Consider the following 19,122-nt stretch of genomic DNA (forward strand, 5'->3'; position numbering starts at 1 on the left):
TCTTTAACGACCAAATTAGGAGGCTCATTACTCTTGCTAATGTAATAATATGTGTTGTGTTTATTTTTTATTATTATATTAAGGTCAAAAAGTGAGTTTAACTTTCACTAATTTTAGAAAGCATCATGTTGGTCAAAGGAAGCAGCAATTAGGACAAAATGATAGCAAGCAAAATCATATATATTCATATACCAATTATTTACCCAACAAAAAGTAACCAAGCCTATATATAGGAACTGCTATAGCTTCGTCCCTCAATCAAAATCAAATCTACAATCCATGTAACTTAATTTTATTCTAATTTATCTAATTATATCACAATTGAATGAACAACAATATTATGTATTAATAATTGTCGCTTATAAAATCCAACACCTTATTACAATTTTTTATTTTTTTTCCGGTGTGACCAACGAATCAAAATGCAACCCGACCCGAACTGGCCCAAAAGAAAATAGCCTGATCCAAATTAATCAACCTATTTATTACAATCTATTATATTAAATCTAGAATTGATTATATATCACCTTTTTATAAGATTGAAGTTAAACAATTTCATTCCCTTTTAGTCCTTTTTTTTTTTTTTACCAGTTGCACTGTCACTTTTTCTTGCAGTAAAATTAGGCTGAAAATTTTTTCCGTATAAATATAAGTTTGGTGTAATACCTTAAAACACAGAATTTATGGGTCAAAATTCCATCTTTGTAAATTACATCAAATTTAATCTCGTTTTAAAATTAATTGGCAATATTAAAATTAAAAGAATTTCATTCCTTTTTCTTCTTTTTTTATTTTACCGCGTTGGTAAACACAAATAGTGACCGGTGTTTATTTCAATCTTAAAAAAAAAATATATTATAAACAAATTAAAGCCCTGGATATAAGATAGGAAGAGTTTTAGGTGTATCGGGAATACCAGTGTATAATTCAGATCAACGGTTAAAATAATTGGAACACTAGTATTCTCCGATATACTTAAAATTTTTCCTATAAGATAATTTGATATCTTCATTTCCCAGGTTTTGCATGGTTGACTACTATATCATTAATTTGATGTTGCAGCACCATGTTATTTGATGAAACCAATTTTGAAGTTCTTATTAATTATTAAAGAAGCGAACATATTTGATAACAAAAAGATATGAGTCAAAATTACTAAAATTTGTTACTTTTGACTTTACTTAATATATTCTATAATATAATTAAATATTAAATAAAATAAATTTAAACTATTTTGTGACGGAGTTGCTCGTGTAACAATCTTTCACATCATGGATTTTAAATTGAAATAATTAAAAATATAAAACACCAGGAACTAGGGTTCATGACTAGGCCTGCCATAATATCTTACACTCATAAATGTTCCAATGCTGTTATTTATGAAAAAAGTAAACAGATAATAAAAATTTTTTATTTTTATTTATTCCTAATAACATGCTTTTAGCTAGCTTTTACCATTCTCTTCTGCATTATTGCACGTAAGTTTTATGAATAAAGAAATAGCAGAGGGAAACAGGAAAAACTCACCTTTTTATTAATAAAAGTTTGGTGCAGGGAAATAAATTACAGATTCAATTATAGGAATGAGAAATTATTATATGTTAATTGGATTATATTTAATACGTATTCTACTAAAATATATATACAACCGTACCGTTCATTTTGATATATGGTACTTAAAAAGTTATATTTTTAAATTAAAAATAAATAATTGTAAATATATATTTTTATTTTTCATTTTGTATATTCTAATATGATAAGTCAAAAACTAATTTTTATTAAAGTAAAATTTAAATTCTTAATATTTATGTAAAAATAATTATAATGTGAAAATTCAGGTGCAGTCAACTTCACGTGAAGTTGATAACTCAAAGCTGTTAGATGAAAATTTAGTCAAATCAGTCTGACTTTCGATTATCAACTTCACGTGAAGTCGACTGCACCTGAGTTTTCACCTAATTGTAAATATTTTAAGAATATATGTAAATTATTTTGTTTAAAAAAAAAATTGAAGTTAAAAAATAAAAAATAATTAATGAATAAGAAGATTTTTTCTCCCTGAAGCAAGCAGATCCTAATCCTAATATAGGAATAGGAGTAGTGCTAGATAGAGAAGAACCTGGTGAAAGTTGATTGTGCCTTGAGGTCAATGATCATGACGTAATGTCTTAATGCAAAATGCTGTTAGCAGCGATTTTTGTGCATAAAAACTTTACAAGATATATTCAGAGAGAACCATATATATACATGTATGGTAGTAAAATAAAGTGGGAGAGAGAAATAATAATAATAATGAACAATGGTGGTGATGAGATATTATGACATCTGAGTAGAATAATATTATACAAGTTTAGTAGTACTAATTCGTTTGATTTTTCAGTCAAAGGAATTACTCTATAGCACACACAAAATCAATACTAGTAATTAATTAATTTAGGTCACAAAAATTCAATTCATGCATTTACTCTATACTAATGCTTTTTCTTCCTTTACGACACTAAAATGAGAAATGATTACTATTACTGAACTTAATAAATTGAAATTAACAAAGTGTGATTATTGGGTGTGCCCCTTTGACTAGATTTTTCCATTTATATACAGGTAATTCTTGTGGTTTTATATGTCAAGAAACACACACATATATATAATGTTGTGTAAACTTGATAGTGACACATACTGAATTATTGATGGGTATGTAGACATAGATTATATTATTCATACATTGATGATAATCTATGGAATATATTTGGAGTATTATATAGATATAAGAAAGCTAAGCATCCCTTATTTAGATTGCCAATAACACCATCTATATATATGTGCATTCTAAAACCATAATATAAGATATTAACTTTTGATATACTATCACAACCCACCGGTAGTTTTTTCCTTTTTCCGTTAATGTTCCACAGATATCTAATTTTCCTTATTTGGGTAACCTAAATTGCTTTCGTATGCAAAAGTTTAAGTTATAACAAGCTAAGCCTTATTAGCTTGTATCATCTCCATAGGCCTAGCTTAAATTATTCCGAAGCTCTAAAATGATTAACTTCTCCATGGAATCAATTAATTGTAGAATTTAGCTAGAAAATTCATTATTTTTTAATTAATATCGGCCATTTTTTTTCTTAAATTATAATTGTTTTCTAAATTTTAAATTCTAAAAAGATAAAATTAAAAAGTTAATTAGAATAAAAAAATTAACTAATACTAGCTAACTACTTAAAAATTAATTTTTTTAGGGTAAAGTATACTTTTTGTCCCTAAAGTTTAATAAAAGTTTCAAAAATATCCCTAAGTTTTATTTTGTTTCAATTTTATCCAAAAAATGTTCGATTTGCATCAAATATACCCTTGACAGCTAAATTTTTAAAAAAATTTAAGACCAATCTAACAATAATACATGAAAATTATGCTTGATTTGCTTGTATTGAGGGTTGTTCTTATGAAATTGTTGTTAAATTGGTCTTAAATTTTTTGAAAAATTAGCCGTCAGAAGTATATTTGATACAAATCGAAAACTTTTAGGACAAAATTGAAACAAAATAAAACTTAGGGGTATTTTTAAAATTTTTGTAAAATTTCAGGACAAAAAATATATTTTACCCTTTTTTTTATATACATTTTTATCATAGCTTTCTTTTGACCTCTTTTTTTTTTTTGTAAAAAGAAAATTCTTGTAGTCAACCTTAAATATGTTTTTTAAAATTTATATTTTATTTTCTTATGTTGTGTCTATGGGTATATATCTGTGAGTGTTAGAGAGTGAATGGAATATTTGTACATTCACTGGAACATACCAATATCTCTTTGATGACGAGACCAATTTGTTCAAAGACAAATCTAGCCATCCATTGTTCTTTTAATCCATTATGTACAAGTAAAATAGGGAGGGGGGTAAATGTGACTTTTCACGATGTACTAAATTTGGATAGCCATACATATCTTTAACAACTCACACAAATATATACCTTTTGAATTTCATGGTTTGATTATAAAAAAGAAGATGACAAGAACGTGATGGATGGGTCCAAAAATTGTTGCTAAGAAGAATGCATGATGTGATTTGCAAAGGAATTAGGGTTTCATGATAACCACAATGAGTGGTTTATAATTGGGGCTGTTTGTTAACAAAACAAAACAAATCCGTAAGATGTTGAAAATTGTGTGCAATCATGTGACTGTAAATTCCACAATTATTATTATTATTATTAAAAAAAAAAAGAATTTCAGGGGCAAAAAAGAAGCAACATGAGAGCCCTAGGTTTCAGTCAAGTTAAAGAGGGTTATTGTTGTGTGTGTACGTGTATGAAGTTAGAAAGTTAACTACTATGGGTTTCAGAGAGAAGACAATGCACACGTTAAAGTTTTTATAGGAAAAATGTGTTGCTTTTCCTCCAATTTTTAATCAAAAGAAATCACACAAGGGGTAGGAAAAAGAGAGTATTTGTGAAAAGGAATAAAAGTTCCAAACTTATTTACCTTTTTTTCTTCTTCTTTTTCTCCTTTTTTCCCTATCTTATTTTTTCCATTCCCTTTTCATTATTTTAGTAACATATTATTTGAACACAACTATTATAATACCGTACTAAGATATTATATCTATTTATTTATTGTTAAATAGGATATAGTATAAATTAAATTTTTAATAATTATTTAGTAATTATTTCCGAATCAATTACAATAAAAAATAATAATTAACTAGTATTAATAATTACAAGATAAAAATACAAAAATATGAGTTACTTAATATTTTGATGTATATTCAAACAAAATATAATGATAATATTATATAAGCAGTCCAATTTAACTATTTTTATAACTTAAACCTGTGACCTTAAAATCACATTGTTACAGAAGTATCCTTGAGAATGATAATAGCAGTATTTGTTTGGTGAAAATTTAGATATAGTCAATTTTACGTAAAATTAATAGTTATGAATTATTAAATAATTTGACTGATTTGATTAAATTTTTATCTAACGAATTTTTAATTATCAACTTAACGTCAAGTTGATTATACCTGAATTTTTGCCATTTGTAAAAATAAATTTAGTTTAAGTGAAAACTCTGCAGGCGATTTCACGTGAAGTAGATAACTTAAAATTATTAGATAATTTGACTAATTTAACTAAATTTTCATCTAACGGCTATCAACTATTAACCTCACGTGAAGTCGACTGCACCTGAATTTTCACCTTTAGTTCATGATTGTTTTGTGAGGGAATAGTAGGGTAGCCCAAAAAAAAGAAAGAATTGAACAAGTTTGTGTCTCTTTAATTCATCGATCCCCACCACCACCCTCACCCTCCACCCTTTGTTTCCTTCTCTCCTCTCCTCTCATCTCATCTCAAGTGTCATTTTCTCACACATACTTCACTTCTATTTCTTTCTCTCTCTCTCTCTCAAAATCCCCCTCCTTCTTCTTCTTCTTGTTCTTGATCTTGTTGTTGTTGTTGATCGAGATAGAGATGGAGTTGTTTCCAGCACAACCAGACTTGTCCTTGCAAATCAGCCCTCCAACAGGCAACGGCACCGCCAAACAACAAGAAGTTGATTTGGGGTTCTGGAAGAGAGCCTTGGACTCTTCTAGAACCTCCTTCTCTTCTTCTTCTTCTCCTTCTCCTTCTTCTTCTTCACTCCCCAAACCCACATCATACTTCGACCTCTCCCTCTCCAACCCAAGGCCTTCTCCCTCATCACACTACTTCAATAACACCGCCACCACCACCCCCACCAATAATCATAATCTCTTATTTCAATCGCTTCAGTACTACCACCACCACCACCACCATCCACTGTTACAGCCGCAGCCACAGTGGCAGCCGCACACCCTCAGCCAGGAGCTCGGCTTTCTTAGACCAATTAGAGGGATCCCGGTGTACCAGAACCCACCTTCTTTGCCATTCCCGCAGCACCACCATCACCACCATCATCTTCTAGAACCTTCGTCTCCTCCCACCACCGCCAACGCCGGCGCTTCCACTCATCACTTTCAGTCTCAGGCTTTGATGCGGTCGAGATTCTTGTCGCGATTCCCCGCCAAACGGAGCATGAGAGCTCCAAGGATGCGCTGGACTACCACTCTCCATGCTCGCTTTGTTCATGCCGTTGAACTCTTAGGTGGCCATGAAAGTATGCTTCCTCTAATTCCCCCCTTTCTTCTCGAACCTTCCTTCGTTCGTTCGTTTATTAATTGATCTTGTTGATGATTAATTAGGGGCTACACCAAAATCAGTTCTTGAACTAATGGATGTCAAGGATCTCACTCTAGCACATGTTAAGTCACATTTACAGGTATAATAATAATAATAATAATCTCATGTCTCTGATTTAATTTTCTTAATTAATTATCAAATTCATTTGATTGCATATATGAACATTAGAGGAAGCAGTTAAATAAAATACACACACTCCAAATTCCAATGTTTTCCATAGAGAGAGTATCACACATCCTTAGCAATTCTTCTTTTTTTCTATTAGATCTGTTATGATGCTCCCCTCTGCTTCCGCAACCTCATTAACACGCCCTTTTTTTCCTTTCATTATTATTCAACCCACCAACCACCCCCAATTTCAAACAAACACTTCTTTCTCTTCTTCCCACCCTTCAATTTCACTATATATATATATTGTTATTTAAAATGAAAAAGGTAAGGCTGAGTAGCATAGTACAGAGTGAAGAAAACGAAAAAAGAATAATTAAAAAATGATGTGAGCAAGGAAGGGGGTATACGTAGTACCAAAACACCATCATTTCTCAATGATCCGTTCCTCAGAAATGGGTTTGTCTTTGTTGTGTTATGTTAGTTACCACATGGCCACATCTCTTTTAACCATGGTTAGTCACATGCTCCCATGCATGTGCACATTTTACCGTAAAAGCCATAAATGCTTCTGTGTTATACTATACAGTTTGGACAGTACACACTGCATCTCAATTTAATACTTACAAGTTTCAACTTATTTTTATTATTAGCGTGTACAAATAATTAATTAATTAAGCTTCCTTACTTATGCTTAATTTAATTAATTAGATATAATGATATTATTATTGTGTCTAATAATGTTGTTGCATGATGCACAAATTTTAATGCAGATGTACCGGACGGTGAAAACTACAGATAGAGCAGCGGCTTCTTCAGGTTAGTGCATATTTTTTAATTAATTTACATTTTTTTTGTCTATTCTTGTTGGAAGATAACAATTAAGCAAACAAATTAATAATATTAATTATTGTTGGTTCCATTATTTTTCTCTAATGTACTTTTTCTTTTCTTTTCTAAACATGAATTAGGGCAATCTGATGTATATGATAATAGATCATCGGGTGATACATCTGAAGACATAATGTTTGACATAAACTCACCATCAACAAGGAGGTCTTCTGATCTATCCGTTAAGCAGGGAAGAACAGATAATAATAACAATAACAATCATCTTAATCAAGATAAAGAATATCGTGGCCTTTGGAGTAACTCTTCCAGGTAATAATAATGCATCTAATTAATATACCTTATAGTAGTAGCTACTAGCTAATTGTATATGAACATGTGCATCATTTTTTTTTCTTAGTGCATGCAAAATAATAATTAAAAAATAAAATTTAATTAAATTTCTTCTTATTTTTTTGTTACTTTGAATCATGTTGTTTAATTTGCAAGTTATTGAAAAACACACATACATGGATATACAATTTTGCTAACTGTATATTAAAATTAGTCATCAAAATCAATTATCAGAGTAGAATATATATTAAAATATATAATAAAAATAAAATTAACCAATATATATTTATACATAAATATATAGATTGCATTTTTTTCTTTTGTATATAACATGTGTTTGGTACCAAGTGCAAGTAAGAAAATCAGAACTTTTCATAACAATTTGGTGAAAATTCGCTTTCCTTCTATAAGACAGACGCATTTGTATGAAACTATATATGCATGCAGTGCGTTACTTAGGTCTCCAACCATATATAACTACATATAGTGCAAAATGTTTATTTCAATGATCTTCACAATATATTTATTTCCTTAGCTAGTGGGAATTTTTTTTTTTTTTTTAAAATAATTATTATCAAGTTGCATTGCAAAGTATCATTTTACTTACTGGTTAACTTTTCTGTTTTTGAATTTAGTCTACTTAGATTTCATTCTATATGTTAGCCCGTTAATGTTGCAAAAGAAAAAGTAACAACAATATAATAATCGGAGCAATTTATGTATGTCTTATTCCTAATAGCATTTCTCTCTCTCTATCTCTTTTCTTTCACTTTTTCTTTCTTTCTACTTCCTTAATAACCTCACGTACAAAAAAAAAAAAAAGGAAACACATTTAGACACACAAAAAATTGATCACAAAGAGAATAAATCATTTCAAATTTTGCTTTTAATTTGTCCTGTCTGTCCAAAGACCATGAGCATCCAAATTACATGATGGGGTAATAATATACTTTCTTCTATAGTGGGTAAAAAGTAAGTTAAAAAAAAAAAAAGAAGTGAATTCAATATATGCTATATGCCAAAATCCACCTTAAAAATAGAGATATATATACACATTCACATTTACATACATATATATCTCTTTCCTTAGGATTTTGTGGGGCTATATTTTCATGGGGCCCCTAGAATTGGGAAACTTAGTCTCAAAGCTAAGCCCTCCCATAATTAGAAATCTTGGTGGCAAAGCCAATATACCCTTTGAAACTTCCTTCAATATGTCATTAAAAATGTATATAGTAAGATAAGTTAGGAAGAGTTTCAAGTGTATCGAGAACACTGGTGTTCCAGTTATTTTAATCGTTGATTTTAATTAATATATATTATATATATTTCTTATAATTCAGATCAACGGTTAAAACAATTGAAATACTGGTGTTTCCGGTACACTTGAAACTCTTCCGATAAGTTATTACTACATAATCATGGGGGCAATGCACTATCACATGGGGATGGATGGATGGTTTCAGCTTCAACCACTTTATCTTGAATCAAAAGAATAAGTAAAAGGGAATAGGGCTATAAATAAGACATAGTAAAAGATGGCTTTTCTTTCTCTTTTTCTCAATTTTTGCTCCCTTTTTTTTTTCTTGTGCATGGCTTTGAAGTAATGGGGGAAATATTCTTTTGATTTTTGTGTGTAACAGGGAAGCTTGGTTGCATGGGAAGCCAAAGCTTGATTCTGTTGGGAACAACGTGCATTCCCTTGAGGTATGTAATAATAAAAATCTTACTCAATAGGCCCTTTTCATATAAGCAAATAAAGCTTTATTTGGAAATGCATGAAAGGGAGTTGAGAGAGGAAAAGGCAATAACGTTTGATCTTTTTACATTCATCATCATCTTATATATTGCCATGCACATTTTTTTTTAAATTTATTTTAATATAAAGGAAAAAAAATTAAAAAAGCCTTTGCATAAAGCTGCTTTGTCCTTCACAAATTCAAATGGGGGTATTATAGACCAGTCCTTTTCACATTTACTAGTTACTATGTGGTTAAAAACCAAAGATTATTTGTGCTGTAAAAGAAGCAACCCGTCTAGTTTAAGATTTATTTAATTTCTTAGAAAAGTTTTCAAATGTAACGTGGTATCGGTATTACAGTTATTTTTAACTGTTGACTTAATTATATATATTATATATATTTTTTATAATTAAAATCAACGGTTAAAAATCAGTGAAACACCAATACGATAGTAAACTTGAAAATTTTTAAATTCCTCATTGATTATTATTGATGACCGTATTATTAAAAAGAACCCCTAGCTAGAACCCTAAACCTATTAACAACATTTTGACTCAGTGACTCCATTATCAGGTTATAGCTGATGGGTCAAATATATATTATTATTATTATTATAATACAGTATTATTAGTATGTGTGAATGCTAATTAATGTAGCTATGGAGAAAAATAATTGGAAGCTATATCACATGAACATTGCAAATTCTAGCAGGCTTTTAGGTGTAGTGATATAAATATTCTGTAATTATTCTCTAGTCAAAATGTCCTTTAATTTGATTCCCAAAACCTTTTCAAATAAATATCTCTTGTTTAATTTTGTGCTGCTTTCAACTATACTGTTACGTTATATTTAATTTTTTTTTTAGGTTTTCAGTTATTATAAATATTTTAGTTGATGATTTTAATTAACTTTATATATTTTATAATTAAAATTTACGGCTAAAATTATTAAAATATGATATTACTAGAATATTTGAAATTCTTTCATTTAGTTTAATTTTTTCCCCTTTATAATATATATTCTCACTACATAAATTAAAGTAGCTAGAAATTTTTATTCCTAATATTTTTTAATTTAATTTTTTTTGTTTGTTTTCAGAAGGAAATGGATCCAAAGTGTGTAAGCTATGAGAGAATATCAGATGGAAGCTCATCTTCAAACGTGTCAGCATCAACAAGCCCCAAGAAACCTAATTTGGATTTGGAATTCACATTGGGACAACCACTTTGAGATATTATTAATTATTATTATTATTATTATAATTATTCTGATTTTCTGAATATATAATAATAATTTTTATTAATTAATTCATCTTTGAATGAAATCATCATCACTATAATGAAATGTTTTCTAGTGAAAATGAAAGACCTAGCTAGAGAGAGAGAGAGAGAGAATTAGAGGAACCTGCTCCTCTTCAGAATATCAGAGAAAGAGAAAACCATAAAAGAAAGAAAAGAAAAAAAAAAGCAAAAAAAAAAAAGGGTGAGCTTAAAGAAACACAAGGAGACAAGAAAGACAGAAAGCAAGAAAAGAGAGAGAAAGAGAGGGTAGGGGGAAAAAGCAAACCCTTCCTATCACACCTCTTTGTGTATGTTAGATCCAAATAAAAAACATTATATTATATTTTTCTTTGGTAAATATATGGAAATTAAAATTCTAATTGATTTGTATTTCTTTCTTTCTTTTTTTTTTTTTTTCAATCTGAGAGTAAATTAAAGAGAGGGACATAAAAAGGAGTAGGGTGAGCTTTTAGCTATGTTGTTTAAAGTGTATGAAGAAGTGTATCCTTGGTAATTGTAATTGAAGCACTTTACATTTATGAAATTAATTAATTAATATTATTTTGGTATCAGAAATGTTTGGTAACCAAAGAAAATCAGCCAAAAACAGTCATAACTTACCTTATTTAGTATTCATTAATTATTGCGATAATTAATTAATGCTAAATAAGACAAGTTGTAGCGGTTTTTTTTTTTTTTTTCTATACCAAATAAGCTAAGCTGGGTTTCCTAATCATATAGCTATATTATTATTCAATCCTTGCAATAGTCACACGCTTTACGCTTTAGGACTAAAAAGAGACTAAAGGCTTGATAATATATATATATATATATATATATATATATATATATATATATATATGGACTTAGGAAAAGACTCAAATTTTTTAATAAAGTGATAAAAAGAATACGAACATTTAGTTAGTCATGATATATTTACAAAATATATATACAAGGAGTAATGGTAAGTATAAAGAAGAAAAAAAAGGGGGGAAGTAGCGTTCCTTCATCCAAAATATTTGATAATTAAAAAAAAATAAAAAATAGTTAAAATTTATTTTATTTAATATTTATTAATTATTATTAAAATTAATAAATAATGAATAAAACAAATTTTAGCTATTTTTTTAATCTCCATAGTATTATCGTTCCTTCATGTCATGCCAAGATAGTTTTGTTTCCGATGAAAAAATGAATTGAGAGTTCTGCCAAGATAGTTTTATTTTCTTCTTGCCGAAATAACTTAATGCGATTGTATATGGATTTGGTACATTTAACAATATACGGCATATCCAATTCAATTTGTTACACATGAAGATAAAATCACGATCGACATTGTAATCACTTGAAGCATATATATACATACACGTACGTGTTAATAACCTTTGCCAAATTTTGAAGTAGTTATAGCTTTTCAAAAGGATTATTAGTGTATATAATGCACAATAATAATTAAATGAAATGGCACATTTATAATTCGTATAATTGTTACGGAAAGGAAACTTCTTGAAGTTGTTAAAATAAATAATTTTATTATTTCAGATCATTTATATTAAATCATAAAAAATATATATCATAATATAAAAATATACCTATACTCATAAGAGTGATGGGAAGAATTTGATTTTTTTATATTTTTCAATCAAAATCTTTTATATTTTGAATAAGGCCGAATCACAATACTTTAATGAAAAAAGAACTACAGAAACAATTTTGATATGTTGGAGACCAAAATCCTGAAGTTATTATTTATATTTAAACATGATACCCATTAAATCCTAAAATCCAAATAAAAATAGTATCTAAAAGCTACATTTAAATTAATTCAATGGAACAAAAGATGATTCATGAGCAACGGTTAGTATCTGATGAAATACTCAATGCTGTTATTATAGGCTTTGGTGGTTTTCACTTCATTTATGGGCATGATGGGTGTGGTAAGACATTTATTTGAAATGAACTTTCTTCTACTATTCGGTCCAGAGAAAAGATTGTTTTAAATGTCACATTTAGTGGAATTGCGTTTTTACTCCTACCTGGTAGCATAACGGCTCATTCTAGGTTTTTAATACATATTACAATTACTGTGAATCTACTTGCAACATCAAAGATAGCAGTTTGAAGGCTGAGCTGCTTATCCAAAGTAGCTTAATAATTTGGGATGAAGTTCCAATACTCAATAAAATGTGCTTTGAAGCACTTGATCGGACGCTCAGGGATCTTATGTCAGTTACCGATCAACATAAGACATATTAACCATTTAGTGGTAAAGTTGTCGTTCTAGGAGGTCATTTTAGACAAATACTTTCGATGATTTCGAAAGGGAGTAGACATGATATATTATCATCAGCTATTAACTCATTCCATCTGTGGTCGTTCTGTAAAGTTTTGAAGCTACAAACGAACATGAGGTTTCTAATGTCTTCTTCAGAATTCTGGACGAAGACAGCAATCCAAAATCATTAACAACAAATGTCGTGTTTAAAGAAGTTTTTAATAATATTTAGGTAAGAAAAATATTATTTTTATTCTAATAACATGTTATGATTTACACTTTTGTACAAATATTTACTGTAGATATAACTAATTTATCTATAACCCTGCTTTCGGATTTGAGATGAAATGCGTAACAGGAAGCACAACATCATATGCCAATTGCTTTTCTAATGATGTTAGTAAGATACTAGGTTGTCAATAAATTTTTATTAGCCTTTTGATATAAAATTTAGTGTAAAATTGATATGCTACTATTACAGTTATATATATTCTTATTTTTTCATGTCTCCTTCTTTATGATTCAAGAATATTATAGGCTTCAAACTGTTTCATTTGTATTTTACTTTGAATAAAGATAAAACAGCATATTCAGTACGTTTATTATATAATGACGATGATAGTGTTATACTAAACTCGAGAAATTTATGATTATAAAATATTATTTTCGATTTACCATGTCAAATTTAAATGTAAGCCCGTGCATCGCACGGGTTTAACACTAGTAAAGATAGTATCTTATTTTATTCTCATTTAATTCTAAATCAAAAGTAATTGTGACTTATTCAATTTAGTATTTATAACAATAAATGAGATCATCGCTATATAAGTCATTTAATTTGAAATAGCATAATTTGTGATTGTAATTAATATATGTATTGCCCACAAACAAATTAAAAAATTAAAAAAAATTTCAACAATCTCCACTTATGCTATACATATATTCTTTCCTGAGATAATAATAGCTCATAAACTTTTATGCGCGCATCTAAATGCTATTTCCCTTATTATTTTAAGGGGTAAGTATTGTTTTGGTCCCTAAAGTTTAGGGTCAAAATCAAATTCATCCACAATGTTATTTTGAATTTAAAATCGTCCCCAATGTTTTATTTGGTATTAAAATCGTCCTTTTAACTTTTTATGGACAAAAATACCCTTCATCACCACTACCTTTACCACCACCACCACCTCCTTTACTCCCACCAAATACTAATAATCAGATTCAAAAACACCAACAATGACACATTATTCAAATTCAGAAACTAACATCAAATTCAACAACAAATTCAACACACAACAACAATGAAATAAGAAAAATAATAAATCAAACTCAAAATCAGAAGCAGAACCAGAAGCAAAACAAAAATCAAAGCAGAAACAAAACAGAAACAAAAGCAGACACAGACGCAGAAGCAAAAGAAGAAGCAGATGCAGATGCAGAAGTAGAATTGGGAGCAAAAGCAGAAGCCGAAGCAGAAGTAGAAGCCGAATCGGCGAGGTGCAGTGGCGAGGACACGAAGTGGCGGCGAGGTCGGTAGCAGTGGCGGCAATGACGGAGCGCGACTCCCTAACTCGTGTCTCCTCTCTTCCTCGCGAGCTCTCTCTCCCTCGGCGACGGAAGCTCCAAACTTCGCCAGCGCCGTCCTCCCTTCCCCCACTTCTTCTTTCCCCTAATCTTCCCCTCCCTCTCCCATCTTCCTTCCCCCTTCCCCCCTCCCCCCGCGTCCTTTCCCCTTTTCCTTTCTCCCCCCGCCGCGTTCTTTCTTCTTTTTTTTTTTTTATGAATTTCTTATTAAATTAAGGGTAATGTAGTAATGAAATTAAAAATTTTATTAAAAAGGACGATTTTAATAGTAAATAAAACGTTTGGGACGATTTTAAATAAAAAATAATGTTGGAGACGAATTTTATTTTGACCTTAAACCTTAAGAACCAAAACAATACTTATCCCTTATTTTAACAATCTGGTCCGTCTCATATATTAGTTATGGAATTACCGCAACTTTATCACATTAGTGTCGCGACAAAACCACGATGATCACCATACTAATATACTCAATGACATATATCAAATTTGGATGAGAAATTCAGAAATTATATGCAAAAATAATCTCATGCGTGCCTATTTTCAACTGGTCCAACTTTAATAAACTTTATGAGATTATGAGTTAGAGTAAGAACAAAACTAAATATTTTATTTCTACAGAAATATCTATATTCGTAAATTTGTCTAAATCATATGAGCATCCAAATGCACACTCCCATTAAAACAATATATCATAAAATGATGTGACACGCATATGAATAGTATCCACATGAAAGATCTTGGGTGTTTGTTTCTTATAAACCAATATGCATGTATTCATGGAGTTTGCGCTAATTTGTTTATTAGACACTTAAACACTCAGAACTCTCTTGTTTAACAAAAATTTAAAATATTATACTACTAATATATTGTCACAAAATAATTTAATTGGTCTTTCAAATTTATTTTTCATCATTTGTAACAAGTATTCGTAATCATAAAAAATGGATGCCTTCAAAAGGTGTTTTATATTCAATTACTTTAGTAGAAAGAGTAATAAATATCTTTTTAACACCATTCCAAAGAACTCTTTCGATGAACATATAAATATACATACAATTGATTAAAATTATTTTGACATTCAACAAAATCAGAATAAGAAAGAGAAGTTAATTTGACGAAATATAAATTCTAAAAATTGATAATAAATTCAGTCAAACAATAAAGCTATCTTTAGATAAATTTAATGTTCACATAAAAACAAATAAATATTACATGTTTATTATCACAAATACGTATTAAATTTATCTAAGTACAGAATTTCTTTTGGACCGATTTATATTCGCATTAATTACTAACACAAATTTATTAAATGTGGTTTACAAAATATTCTCAATAAAATTCTGTCAAATACTAAACTTATCTTTAAATTGATTCATTATTCATATGAAAACTTATGAATTATACTTATTTATTACCATATATCAATTTGCCAAACACCAATTTTTTTAAAAGCTGAGACACATTATATAGATGGGATTGTATAGGATTGTCGCCTATATCTAAGAACTGACCCCATAAGCTAGGAGTCGTCGGGAGCCAATCCTTCGATAATTCGCCTGTGACTGTGGCGAAAGGGTAGGATTTGCCACGACAAAAGGAGTAGTAATCGTAAAGTGAGCGTGTGATGATGTGTTTAAACATTTCACATCTCATCCTCGGAGAATCAATCCTACTTCTTAGTTTGCATTTAATCACAACTCTCTAATTAGATTTAGACTTGTTGAAATATTACATGTGATACACTTCTCGTGTATTTTGTACTAGGATAAAAGGATCGTATCTATCATATATGTTAGAATTTATTATTTTATTTTTATTAAATGTTAATTTTTTTAAAAAAAATTGACTAGATTTTTCTATAATTAAGACACTTCAATTTCTCATCACATGTCAACCCAACAAATATGAAGGATCTCTACAATTTCACAAAGAATTATGTAGCCTGTTTCATCCTACAATTGTATTTTAAGAGTTCAAATCTCTATCTTAAAACTCTTTATTTATCATCAGTTATCACTTACCCAACCAACAACATTTTCAATTCACAACTATGTTAGACGTATATAGAATAAAATCAGCTATTAATATAAAATACACATTAAAATATACAATATATATTAAAAATAAATTAAATTATATATATTTATACATAAATTTATTAGTGACTAATTTTAATATACAGATAACGTTTTTTATTTCAGTTGAATCATACTATGCTGATGAATTGGCATAGCATTAATATGACCTGAGTAGAAGTGGTACTTAAAAAAAATAAAATATATTTTTAATAAAAATTAAAATGTTTTTTAGAAAAATTGGAATTAAGATGGAAATTCAGATACAGTAGACTTCACGTGAAGTTGATATCGGAGAGTCGCTAGATGATTTGACTGATTTGACTAAATTTTCATCTAACGCCTATCAGGTATCAACTTCACGTGAAGTCGACTTCACCTGACACCGTAAAGAAAATAATAATTCAACCAATGATAAAAAAGAATTCAAATTTTCCGTCTCTATTAGCAAATGCTTTTATTAGGGATTGAATACAAAAACTCTTATCATTTATCAGTTATCACTTACCCAACCAACAACATTTTCAATTCACAACTATATTAGCCGTAGAATAAATTCAGCTATTAATATAGGGTACACATTAAATATATTAGTGATTAATTTTAATATATAAATAACATTTTTTATTTTAGTTGAGTCATATTATGCTGATGAATTGGCATAGCATTAATATGACCTGAATAGAAGTGGTAATTAAAATATATTTTTAATAAAAATTAAAATATTTTTTAGAAAAGTTGGAATTAACCAGAAAAATCAAAGACATGGCTAATTTTCATTTAGGAAAGAATAAAGGGCACTGCCCCAGAAGAAATCATGATGGAGATATTAATAACTGATGCATAAAAGGAAGAAAAAGAAAAAAAAATGGCTTTGGATTTGAAAGTACTGATTGTTGGGTGTGTGTGTGAGCATGTGGGTGTAAAAAAGAAGGGTTTGATGAAAAGAAACAAAAGGAGATGGTGTTAAAATTTAGGAGAAAAAATTAAAAAAAGAAAAAGAAATTAAAAGAAAAGAAAGGAGAAGTAGTGCTTTAATTAGCTTTTGATTTCTTTCAACTTTATTTGCTTTCTTTTTTATTTTGCACGAATGCATGGAGCTGAGTCTCTTCAATGTTCAGAATCAGATAAATCCAGTGGGAGTGGGACACTAATTTTCCCAGCAATAGAATACAAAAAGATATCACGTTGTACCAATTCAATTAAACTATAAGAATATAATTGATCCATAACATTTTTACTTTATTTATGTTTTACATTCCTACTAGTTTGTTTGGTCAAATAGAATAGAATGTTTGGTGTAAAATAACATAGCATGAATTTATTTGAAGAAACACCTACATATTTGATTATTTACTTTCATAATCATTACGGTCCGCTACGTTACCAACAGCATTTCTGCCAACTTCTGACAACTCTTATTTATAACTATGTTCAATGGAAGTGCCTTCGTGGATGTGTCTAATAAAAATGTCTTTTTTTATGGCTGTATTTAATAAAAGTGTCTTTATAGATATATTTTCTGTATGTATCTCTTTATATATGTGTTTAAAATATAATAATTAATTATTATTGGTAATAAATTGTCAGATAATATGTTGGTACCTTATACTTTTCCTAACTATTACTATTTCTCCAACAAAAGCAATAATATAAAAGATATGAATGACCAAATTAAACTGGGAATTAGTTTAGACTTTAGAGTCAATGAGAGGAAACAATTTATAAGGCCTAGAAACTTATGTATCACTAATATAGACACATTTGGACTGAGATTTAGCGACGGTTAGGATATCACTAAAATGGAGGAGATTTATTTTATTTTATTAGAAAAAACGTTATCGACGGCTTGCAAACGTTGACGTCATGTTCTCACGTGAATTATTGTCAACGTGTTGGGATTACACCTTCGGTAAAATTATAATTTATTTTTTTTTTAAATTAATATTATCAATGCTTATTTACCTACGGTTCAGGCATTGCTATTATTAATTAGGGGCCTGCTACACATACAAGTAAAAAGGCTGTACAAGTTTTACAAGTTATCAGCCCAAACTTCATTAACACGCGCATTAACTCATTTTGAATGGAGCGTAACTACACGCGCCCCACTCAAACGGTTCCTCTTCGTCTTCCTCTTCCTCTTCCTCTTCCTCTTCCTCTTCCTCTTCCTCTTCTTCTTCTTCGTTTTTTTTTCGATTTTCATGGTTTCTAAAATTCTTTTTCTTCTTCTTGCTGCACGTTCTTCTTCCTCTTACTCTTCTTCTTCTCCTTTTCTTTCGTTTCTGCACGTTCTTCTTCCTCGTTTTCCTCTTTTTCTTCTTCTTCATTTACGTCTTTTCTCTCTGTTTTCTCTTTTTTTTCGATTTTTCATGGTAAAATCGTTTTTGAAGAAGAAGCAGCAGCAGAAGATGAGGAGGAGAAAGAGAAAGAGTTCTGAATTATGCATAAGATGTACTTCAACGAATTTTGGGTGTATTTTCTTAAATCCTTTGGGTGTATTCCTATAATCGTTTGGGTGAATTCTTGTAACCGTTTGGGTGTATTTTCTGTAATCCTTTGGGTGTATTTCTGTAATCATTTGGGTGTATTTGAGTGATATCTGACTGATATCTATGGGTGTATCTGACTCATATCTATGGGTGTATCTTACTG

At 29.4% G+C, this 19,122-nt stretch overlaps 1 protein-coding gene across 2 annotated transcripts; it reads left to right on the forward strand.

The window, feature by feature from the left end:
• The first annotated feature begins 5,264 nt into the window (after positions 1–5,264).
• Positions 5,265–10,574, forward strand: KAN2 (Homeodomain-like superfamily protein). 2 transcript variants are annotated; one of them, XM_016345676.3, is made up of 6 exons: positions 5,265–6,135; positions 6,221–6,297; positions 7,100–7,145; positions 7,298–7,487; positions 9,152–9,215; positions 10,349–10,574. In XM_016345676.3, exons 1-6 carry the CDS (start codon positions 5,472–5,474, stop codon positions 10,478–10,480), a joined length of 1,173 nt encoding a protein of 390 aa, XP_016201162.1. In that variant the 5' UTR covers positions 5,265–5,471; the 3' UTR covers positions 10,481–10,574. The 2 variants fall into 2 exon arrangements, with proteins under 2 accessions (XP_016201162.1, XP_020978416.1); XM_021122757.2 differs by having other exon boundaries at positions 5,321–6,135; positions 10,352–10,574.
• Positions 10,575–19,122: the final 8,548 nt, after the last annotated feature.

This window comes from Arachis ipaensis, chromosome B5, assembly GCF_059453495.1.
Source record: "Arachis ipaensis isolate K30076 ecotype BB chromosome B5, ASM5945349v1, whole genome shotgun sequence".
NCBI lineage: Eukaryota > Viridiplantae > Streptophyta > Magnoliopsida > Fabales > Fabaceae > Arachis > Arachis ipaensis.

Bases quoted from the DNA above. Each gene is read 5' to 3' on its own strand.
- KAN2 (XM_016345676.3), top strand. From the start codon at position 5,472: ATGGAGTTGTTTCCAGCACAACCAGACTTGTCCTTGCAAATCAGCCCT. The intron at 6,136-6,220 runs GTATGCTTCCTC...ATGATTAATTAG, and splicing joins ACTCTTAGGTGGCCATGAAA to GGGCTACACCAAAATCAGTT. The intron at 9,216-10,348 runs GTATGTAATAAT...GTTTGTTTTCAG, and splicing joins ACAACGTGCATTCCCTTGAG to AAGGAAATGGATCCAAAGTG.